Source organism: Balaenoptera acutorostrata, chromosome 6 (assembly GCF_949987535.1).
Source record: "Balaenoptera acutorostrata chromosome 6, mBalAcu1.1, whole genome shotgun sequence".
NCBI lineage: Eukaryota > Metazoa > Chordata > Mammalia > Artiodactyla > Balaenopteridae > Balaenoptera > Balaenoptera acutorostrata.
In genome coordinates this window covers 89,884,202-89,894,213 of record NC_080069.1, presented here as the reverse complement: position 1 = coordinate 89,894,213, position 10,012 = coordinate 89,884,202, and the positions used below count along the sequence as shown (strand labels likewise).

General features: G+C 55.8%; 1 protein-coding gene across 1 annotated transcript; it reads right to left on the bottom strand.

Moving 5' to 3' along the window:
* Nucleotides 1-388: 388 nt before the first annotated feature.
* On the bottom strand, nucleotides 389-9,810 carry GRHPR (glyoxylate and hydroxypyruvate reductase). Its single transcript, XM_007197013.2, has 9 exons — nucleotides 9,669-9,810; nucleotides 7,816-7,946; nucleotides 7,343-7,415; nucleotides 6,668-6,784; nucleotides 5,467-5,555; nucleotides 4,240-4,344; nucleotides 3,329-3,464; nucleotides 1,909-2,039; nucleotides 389-727 (listed from the first exon to the last, which is right to left on the bottom strand). Exons 1-9 carry the CDS (start codon nucleotides 9,749-9,751, stop codon nucleotides 606-608), a joined length of 987 nt encoding a protein of 328 aa, XP_007197075.2. The 5' UTR covers nucleotides 9,752-9,810; the 3' UTR covers nucleotides 389-605.
* Nucleotides 9,811-10,012: the final 202 nt, after the last annotated feature.

The window sequence follows — 10,012 nt, the reverse complement described above, 5'->3', positions numbered from 1 at the left end:
CACGAGGGACAAAATATGAAGGTGCTGAAACTAATTTTAAAATAAAAATTAAGAAACCCACCTACCTTGATTAGTCTTGACCAAAAAATGAGTATTGTGACCTTACCTAGTTCTTTTTGCCATGTGTGTTTAATTTGTCCGATGGTCTAGGGAGCAGGTCCAATTGCTGCGGTCACCACTGGGCTGTGGTTGTCCTGTCCTCAGTGAGGGACACTTGAAGGCATTTTAGAGAGGATGAGGGGTAAGGTGGTTTGGACAGGCTCTAATAATTAAAATGCGTGGGGATGGGGGTGGGAAGCAGAACCTGCGGTCACTAGGGACCCTGATTTAGAAAATGTAAGCAGATGCTCTTGTCGTCAGCTTCTCCCAGTTACATGCCCAGACGGTCTCTCAGAGAATTATTTAATAGAATTACACACTTTGGACTCAGATGCTTCCAACCACAAAAGTGGGACCACATCCATTAGCACCAGTCTTCCCTCCACAGAATCAGTACACATCAGACTTTTTCCTTTGGCTCCCATCCTGTGGGTCCAATCAAGCCTGGGCACGTCTGACAGAATCCCGGGGCCATTCGCCTCCTAGTCTCAGTGTCTCCCGTGTGGCTACAGCTTGAGTTCACTGGGCATCGGCTCCCCTCTCAGGCCAGCCAGCAAATTGTTAGCTGCCAACAAGGACATGGTGTTTCGGGTTCTATGGGTGGCACTGCCAATGTGGGGCAGGATCACTGGAAAGGAGAGGAAGAAAGGGAAATGAGGAGGGTGGTTTAAGAGCCTTAACTCGGACCCTTTTTTCATGGCTAGGATGTGCCAATAAAAAGATCTGCCTTCTCCCCTCTCACTAAGCACTCCATTCCCCCAGGGCTACCGAAACCCAGACGCAAGGGTGACAAGAATTGCGTATCCTGAACACAAGAATGTCAGGGCTAGAAGGAGTCTTGGAGCCTGTCTAGACGCAGCCCTTCAGATATCAGATGGTGAAACCAGGTGACGCCCTGGGCTTCTGATCTCCCGAAATAACTAGATGAAAGGCTGGACAGCACAGCTCCCTCTGGCCCCACTGCAGAGCAAGTGAGGTCACTCGTCCCTAAAGCGCGCCTTTCGAAAGCAGTACCCAGGGCACCGAGCTAAAGGCCCAGGGCTTGGGGGGATGGAAGTTTTCCCAGCTCTGGGCAACAGCCTGGCCATCACAGCCAATGTTCCTCTCAGACGGGCACGGGGGCGGGGATGGTAGAGCTTCCAAGGGCTGCAATAATGGGAGCATTCACTGTGGGGAAGGCAGCTACGGCCCTTCTCTTTGGTTTTCCCTTCCAGAATGTAAGTAAAGGACAGGGACTGGCCCAGACAACCTGAGGCCCTTCCACTTGGTTATATATTAGTCTGGAGGCAGAAACCACACCAGCTAGCTGAACAGAGAGACCGTAATATAAAGAATTGCTAACGGTAACTGAGGAGGCTAAAGAGGAATGCTAAGTAAGTGGTTCTCACAGTGCTCCCCGGGCCAAGGGGCAGCAGCAGCGTGGGAGACATTAGAAGCACATTCTCAGGCCTCATCCCTGAGGCAGAAGCACGGGGGGGGGGCCCGGCACCGTGTGTTTGATCAGTCCCTCCAGTGACCGATGAACATAAAAGTTTGGGAACCACTGCACTAAGGTGTCACAGGGGTTGAGATGCCAGACGCATCTACCTCCCCGGGGGCTAGGGGACAGGGAAAAGGGTATGACTGTTAAAACTTAGCCTGAGAAAGGGCGTTTGGAGCTGCGACTCCCACCTCTGGCGGCCGTGGCTTGTGTCTCTGGGGGCACAGTGCTTAACCCGAGTGTCGGGAGAACTGCAAGCTGGCTTCACAAGCCGTGGCGGGAAGGAACCCGGGCTGGGTGAAGTGCTGCTGGCAAAGCGCAGTTCTTACCGCAGTTCTTCAGGGTCAGGAGAGGGTGGTTTGTAGGCAGTGGTTCTGGGGTCGTCACGTCCAGTCCAGCAGCTGCAATCTGACCACTGGCCAGGGCCTGGTACAGGTCGTCCTGGTCCACCACTTCTCCCCTGAGAATGACAGTGTGATGTGGGTGCCCCAAAGCTCCCTCTACCCAGGTTGCCTTTAGGGCAGAACCACCCAGAGAATGAATTTTCCCATCAACCTGGCACTTGGCACTAACTTTCAAAGCCGTAAGCCTTATAGTATACTTATTTATAGTTTGTACAGTAATACAGAGAACCCCAGCCTGCCAGTTTCGAGCTGTGTGACCTTGGGCAAGTGTCCCAAATTCTCTGTGCCTCAGGGTCCTCCTCTGTATGATAGGGAGACTACTACCTAACTCCCAGGAGTGCTAGGAGGATCAAAGCTTACTTACACGCACCACTGCATGAACGGGACCCAGAGCCTGCATGTGTGTTGGGCTCCCGACCACTGGCTGACAAGCACTGCATTTAGTGTGAGGCACCTGCCCAACTGCAGGCAGAGACCTGAGGATACACCCAACTACATCCATCCAAGTGAGCAGACATCCTTCCCATCAATGAACCACTGGAGTAGAGAACTGATTTGCTAGAGACTTCACATTGTGCACTCCAATGATACTCGTGCAGCAATAAATAACCCAGTGCCCTGAAGTACTGGGTATGTGACGGAAGCAACGACACTGTTGGTATCAGCGCGAGCCCTGTGTTCCTGCATGTTCACTCCATCCCAAAGGCACCCCCTTTGCAGCTAAACGTAACCACAGGCACCTCTGGGGTGGATGAGCCCTTGGAGTCCCCTCCCATTGCCCATCTTTGCCTCCAAATTGATTTAAGTGGGTTCAAAGGGCACTAGCTAAGAAGGGGTTGGAGTGGCAGAGAGGGAAGGTCTGCCCCCATAACATCCCATAACATGCTCAGTGGCCTAAAGGCACCCTGGGGACATTTTGAGGACCCAAGACAACCTGGGTTTTGGGTCTGTCTGCCCAGGAGCATGAGGGTTCAAGCTGTCATTGACTCACACAGACAGACCCAGGCTCAGCACCATGAAGGTCGGCCTCCAAAGGGCTGTAAGAACATTAAGGCCACCCCTTTGTGGTTAGAGGTACAGGGTTACCTGGTAACTTGCTGCCACGGTGCCTTCACTTCCTGAGCAAGGCCAAGGGTACTGCTGGGAACCAGACAGGCCAGACCCTGCTCTGAGCACCTGGGACGTGCTCTGGGCCTTTACTGTATTTCTGAGTTGTTTGATTGATCGGTTTATGGAGGGCAGTAAGCTCAGCCTGAGTCTCACTGACAGCCCATGGGGAAGAAAAACCTCAGGTCACAGCAGCAGGGACAGCCCCTCTCTAGGCTTGCCTGGTGACGCAGGATACCTGCTGATGTTGACAAACACGGCCGTTTTCTTCATCTGCTGGAAGAAGTCCTTGTTGCAGAGCCCCCTGGTTGCAGGCGTTAAGGAGCAGGCCACGACGATGAAATCAGACTCAGCGGCCAGCTGGTGGGTGGACACTGGGGGAGGGCAGGGCTCCATCAGGTGCTGTGTCCCAGGTTAGGGACAGCAAGAGGGTGGGAACCTTGACCGTTCCTCCCTCCGCCCATAATGGAAACTCCCAAGATGCTTCCTGAAGGCCTTGTCTCTACCTGGAGAACTCTAATAACTGCACAAAGTCAACAGACACTCATGGGATCCTGGTGTGTTATATCATTCAGCCAGCCCCCTGCTCTAAAGGTGGGGAAACTGAGGCCAGAGAGGGGCAGGAGCTTATTCAAGGTCACACGATAGGATCTGGGCCACTCTGGCTTTCACCACCTTCGAGGCCCAATGTGCCAAGGGGGTGGAGTGGCTGAAATCCAGCCTGCCCTCCGCTCACCACGCTGTGCGCCTGCCAGGGAGCTGGATCCACCCGGACACAACGCTGGCGGGTAAGCGCTCACCAGTTTATTAAGGAAACTTTGCGTGAAAGTTCCCAGCAATTCCTTACATGTGTCACCACCCCTGCTGCTCTGTTTGTACATGAACAATGGTGATAAAAGACCCTGCAAGACAGGAGACCTGGAGTCCCTCTGGCACTGAGGGTACTCACTGTGTGGCCTGGGTGAGTCCCTTTGCTCCCTGAATGGGCCTCTGCGTGCAGGGGCAGGGAGGTCAGACAACACCTAAAGCACCCCACAGACACCGTGGAGCTCCTGCATTCTGCCCCGAAGTGCTGCCGTTACAGCAAACACGGAGAACCATCCAGCCGAGCACAGGTGGGGTTCCTGTGGAAATCGAGGTTTTACTTACCAAACTCTGCCTGGAATTCCTCTGCTTCCTGAGGCCTGGGCTGGCGCCCTGTGTAAAGCAGTCTCTGGACACCAAATGGTTTCAGACACCGAGCAATGGCCTGGCCTGGAGGCAAGGAGTCAGAGTCAGCGCTTGTTCCCAGTCCCTCAAGAGGGCAGGGCAGCGCCCAGCAGCTCCAGGGAGCGGGAGCCCCTGGGGGAAGGGTGGGGGTGGGGAGGTCCTTCCCAACATTAACCACTCCTGCCACACTGTACCCAGCCCCCTGCCAGCCCACACTGCCCTCAGGGGTCCCTGTGATAGTCCTTCAGGGATCTGAAGGCAGCACCACAGCTCTTGGGTGGCTGTGACTGACTTGTGCTGTCCTCACATGGTGCTGGCCATCTTGAGGGCCATCTGCTAGCCCTCCCTGAGCACTGGACCCGGCAGCCCAGCAGAGGTCTGAGCACACGGTCCCCTTCCTCCTTCTGGACCCTCTGCTTCTGGTGCTGCACCCACAGACCCCACCCGACCTTCTGGTGGCACTGCCCAACTGCCGACTCACCCCGACCCTGACCCTTTGCACACACACTGCTGCCGGGACAGGCTTGGGCAGCTGGATTTTCAGAGGCAGAGCATGTCCCAAAGCTGCTGGCTCCCTCCAAGCAGCCCTCTAGTATGGGAGGCAGGGCTGCTGGCTGGCCGGACAACTTATGCACCCCACCTGTCCTCACCCTCACCTCTGCACCAGGCAGGGTGCCAGAGCGCCACCGGCCTATGCCAGGCTTCTCCAGCGCTGGGGGCCACTGGAAGAAAAGTAGCTCTTCCCCGCCTCAGAATCACAGGTAAGCTCTGTCCGCTGGACCCTCTGGTTCCTGAATTAAGGCTTTAGGAGTCAGATGCCTTCCAGAACCCAGACCTGGGGCAGCATGGGCTCTCCCACAGTAAACCCCTCCTAAAAGTCCCGACCCTGCAGCCATCATCGCTTTCATCTGTCCTGTATGCAGCTATAATCATAAAGAACCCTGACTCTTACAACTTGCTTCTATCACCTAGTGAGTTCTTAAGGAACTCCTTATTTTATTTTTTGGCCTGTTTTACGATGCTGTGTCTTCTCGCTAGAGATATCCCTACTGCGCCCAGGTACAGCGACTCTTTCCAAAGGATTGTCAGCATCCGGACACGGGGTGCCAGAGACTCAAACCAAGACATGAGAGCCAGGGTGCCAATCTGGGTAGACGGGAGCCTCACCTATGCGCCCCAGCCCGATGATGCCAACGGTGCTCTGTGTGAGGCCGTAGCCACACATCCACAGGGGCTTCCACGAGGTCCAGCCTCCGCTGCAGGGAGAGAGAGGGACGGGTTAGAGGCCCTGGTCTCGGGCAAAGATGAGGGCCACTGCGCAGACCCCGTGGTCCAAGGGATAGGCCCAGCCCTCCAGTCAAGGATTGAGAGGAACATGCGTTACCCCTACAGCCACTGGGTGCTGCCGATAAGCAGCATGACTGACTCTTCCTTTAAAACCACTGGGGACACAGAATCCGAAGGCTGGAAGGGGCCTTACAGGTTCTCCTCCCATTTTGCAGACGGGAAAACTGAGACAAGAAAGGGCAATCTGTGTGAGGTCACACAGCCAGGGCAGAGCAGCAGATTGCAAACCCAGGATGTAGGATTCCAAAACCAGTATTCTCAGTGGTCCAGGGAAGCCACAGGCCCACCCCTGTTGCCTTGGGTGAACAGGGGAATAGAGCCTGTCTTGAGTCACCTCCAATGAAGGGACCAACTCCCTCGACAGAAGGGTGAGAGGGACATTCGGCACCGTGTCTAGTCAGCCCCATGCAGCCTCTGTCCCTGCCACATCCCCACCTCAAACCCCCTCTCCCAGTACACATTCTCTGAGAGCCTGCATCTGCACGCCTCCTGGCCTTTGCTCAAGCCAGTCCCCGCACCTGGAGTACCTTTCCCAACTCTGGATGTACAGACCCACATCTCCGATCTGAAACCCTCAGGCCAGAATTTTTTTAAATTTTCAGATTTTAGGAAGGTGGTAAGGTGCATATGCTGTATTCTACATGACACCCTCAACAGCATCTGGGGTGGCACCCTTATCAAGCACGTTGGTGTATCTGCAGCAAAATGAAACCACCTTCCGTTTCCAGAGCCTTTTGGATTCCCACATGATGGTGGACAGGGCCCTCTAAGGGCTCAAGAGGATGTCCACCGGCTACCACTTCCATGCAGCCTTCCCTGATCCACGCTCCTTCCCCACAACTGCCCTTCATGCCCTGTTCATTTCAGCTCTGCTGTGCATTTTAGTATCGTGCCTGAGTCTGTCCCCCCTCATTAGCTGGGGCACAGCCAGGGACAGGATCACCTCTGGTCCAGGGTGACACTGGGTGCTCAAGTACTAGCTGCTGAGCAGAGTCGACTTCCCTGCCAAGTGTTCACTCACTTCTTCACCTCCTCGATGGCCTCAGGCAACCGGCGACAGGTGGTGAGCAGCAGGGAGACAGCGAGTTCGGCTGTGGCGTCCGTCAGGACATCTGGGGTGTAGCCCACACGGATCCCACTACGAATCAAAGATCTGGCGGTAACACTGGCCTCAAGCACCTTCACCAATTTCTACTGCTGGGACATTCCCATGATGCAGCTTTGTTCCCTCTTTGCGCTGCCTGTCGGGAAGCTCAGAGCTGTAAGTGAGCACTCAGGAATGGCCAGCCCTCATTCCCATCTTGATTATCTCCCATTTTGAGAAGGATATAAGATGGAAGATCGGGGTCCAAAGTCTGGAGCCAGTAACTACTTAACTTTTCTGAACTTCCTCATCTAAAGAGAGAAATAATAATACTTGCCTTTTCTACTTGAAGGGGTTGTTGTGGGGGGGTCAAAAAAAGGAATGAATGTGAAAGGGTGTCACCTGGACGTTGTTACCCACTGCTTCTGACTGCTCGGCCTTACCTTAACTGATGTGTGCACACATGAGCAGATTTTATCATCAGCTACCTTACGTTTTCACTGAATGGTCAAAGAATATGAAGAAAAAAATAAATACTCAGCTCCTCTTTTTCCCTCTCTGGTAGTCACCCCTCACTCCAGGCCCTGCTTCCAGAGCCCAAGCTGCATTTACCGCTTCTTGATTTCATCCAAAGCCAAGTGGTCGACACCCACGGATATTGTACTGATGACTTTGAGATTGGCTCCTGTTGGGCAGAAAAAGCATTGTTTGTATCTTTCCTCATGGGATTCAAGGCCCTCCTGCATACTACAGACGGGTCCAGAAAAGGCAGGGCCCTGCTCAAGGTCATAAAGCAAGGCTGAGCAGAGCTGGACGAGGGCCCCGGGCCCTGGCTCTCCTCCACACCACGGTCTTTGCCCTCCTAAGGCCTCCCTCTGGGGACTCGCCGCCAGGAGAGAGGGGCAAAGTGTGTGCCAGATGGAACTGCACACAACTGCTCCCTCTGGCCTAGGGCCGCAGTGAATGCCCTCAGAGCTCAGAGAGGTCACTGAAGACCTGCTCAGGAACCAGCAGCAGCAGGCTGATATGTCCACCAGGGCCAAGACACCCTTGGAACCCTCCCCGGGCCTGCCCAGTGCACACACCTGCGGCGTCCAGGAGCTTCTTATCTATGCGGTCAGAGAGGAGGCAGAGCAGGCCATGGGCCCCGGCCACGCCCCGTTCCAGGTCCTTGCTGGGGATGGGCTCATCGGAATCCCACTGCTCCACCTCACAGCTGAAGGCAAAGGAAAGACTGCTCAGAAGTGCGGGAGCCCCGCAGGTGCCCCCAGGTCCCCAAAGCCCCTCCAGCCCCCTGCAGACCCCTCTCAGAGTGGGAAACATTGTCTTCTGCTTGCTCTGGCCTCAAGCGGCCTGGGGCTGGCTGAGACGAGTCAAGGTCAGGCGTGGGTGGCCTCAGAACTGTCCTGAGAGTGAAGGACTGTCACAGAGCACAGCTCTCTGACAAGGACTGAAAGGGGCCTAAAGTGAAAGGAGAAAGTCACGGGGACGGCTCTCAGCTCAACACAAGGAAGCGCTTTCTTACCCCTACAGGAGGCCTCACAGGTAGTGAGCTCCCGGGCCTGGGCTGCCTATTGTTGGGAAGGCCAGTGGGGGGTCCCGGCATCACATGGGGCTTGATTTCCCTGTCCAGTTGCACATCCTCTGTGTCCATGAAATGAAAAACTCTTGTTCTTGACTTTGTACTTGGACAAGATCAAAGCAGTTCAACATGGAGGAGTTTCAGGGGGCACTTCCATGGTGGCTGGTGGGCACGGGGCATGTTTCCCCGTGGTGCTGCCCAACCTCCCAGCCCTTGACATTTAATTCTGTGCAGCCAACACGTACGGAACATCTACATGCGCAAGACACAGAGCTGCTGGCACTTCCCAGAATTCCCCGCCGCGGCACCTCCATGCCTAAGCCCCAGGCACAGGCTTCCTTTCACCCTCCTTTGAGGGTGGCACAGCGCTATAGCAGTGTGAGCTGCTGCCATTGGTGCCCTTGTTGTTTTTGCCCTCCCCTCTTCCCCTCTCAATGCTTGGTACATGGCAAGTCCTCAGCAAAGGTTTTATTGCATTGAATGAAATGAACAAATCTCATTTTCCCCTGGCACTGGTCTCTGAGGCTGGGTTCCACCTTCTCCCTGCCTGATATGGGCGGTGCAAACCTGCATAATGCAGGGCTCAGACTGCAGCAGACAGAGCAAAGTTCACATCCCAGCTGTGCCACACATGGTCATTAGGGAAGGTACTTAACCTCTCCCAGTTTTCTCTGTAAAGTGGGAATTACAGTACCGACTTCACAGTACTGAAGGATTAAGAGTTCACGTATATGAAGCACCTGGCAAGGCTGACTTGCAGGGTTCAATTTAAGAAATGCTACCAGAGGCCCCCTGCCAACTGTCCAAAGGGACCAGGTAATCCAGTGACTGCCAAGGTCCCTGACCTGGCCAAGTGACCACAGAGGATAAAAGATTAACAGCCTGTACCTTGTGTCATGGGCCGTCTCCCCTCTCCCCAGGGCCATGACTGGGAAGGGCTCCAGCCCTTTCCCCCACCCACACTGCAAGGGCCAGGGGAGCTGCGGGTCCCAGCGTCACTGAAACAGGCCTGGAGAAAGCTGGGCCCCAGAGAACTTTCTCTAAGCTTCCCCAAACTCCAAGACCGTCCTGGCCAGGCACAGGTTGGAAAGTTCGGCCAAGGCCCAAGCGCAGGATCCCGGATCTCTCTGACGCCACGGACCGCCCCGTCCGCCCCACCAAAAATAACTAACTGGGCCTCGGGAGGCCTACCCCGACCCGCCCGGAAACGCTGAGTCAGCCCGCGTACTGGGTGCCCGAGGTCCCGGAGCGGCGCCTGGGGCTCTGCAGCCCCTTCCCGCAACGCCACCCGCAGAACTCGCGCCCGGAGGGCGGGGACTCGGCGCGCGGAGCGGTGCGGGGGCGCCGGGCTCTTACTCTGCGGCCCGGGCGAGCGCGGCGCTGCCCTCGGGGGGGATCCTGCGCGTCACAAACACCTTCATGAGTCGCACAGGTCTCATTCACCTAGCAGCCGCCGGATACTGGGCCGGACCCCGCGGGCGGAAGCAGGCCGGGAAGGGGGCGGGGCCTCGGGAGGGCTGGGCCCGGAGCAGGAGGGGCGGGGGTGCGGGCTGGCGCCGGGGGCGGGGTCAGAGTTGGAGCGTGTGGGGTTGCAGCTGTGCTGTGAGCGAGTAGCAGTGACGGTGTGTCTGTGTGAGGGGAAACTGGGGCTCCGCGTGTACGCCTTGTGCCTGTGTGTGTGTGTGTGTGTGTGTGTGTGT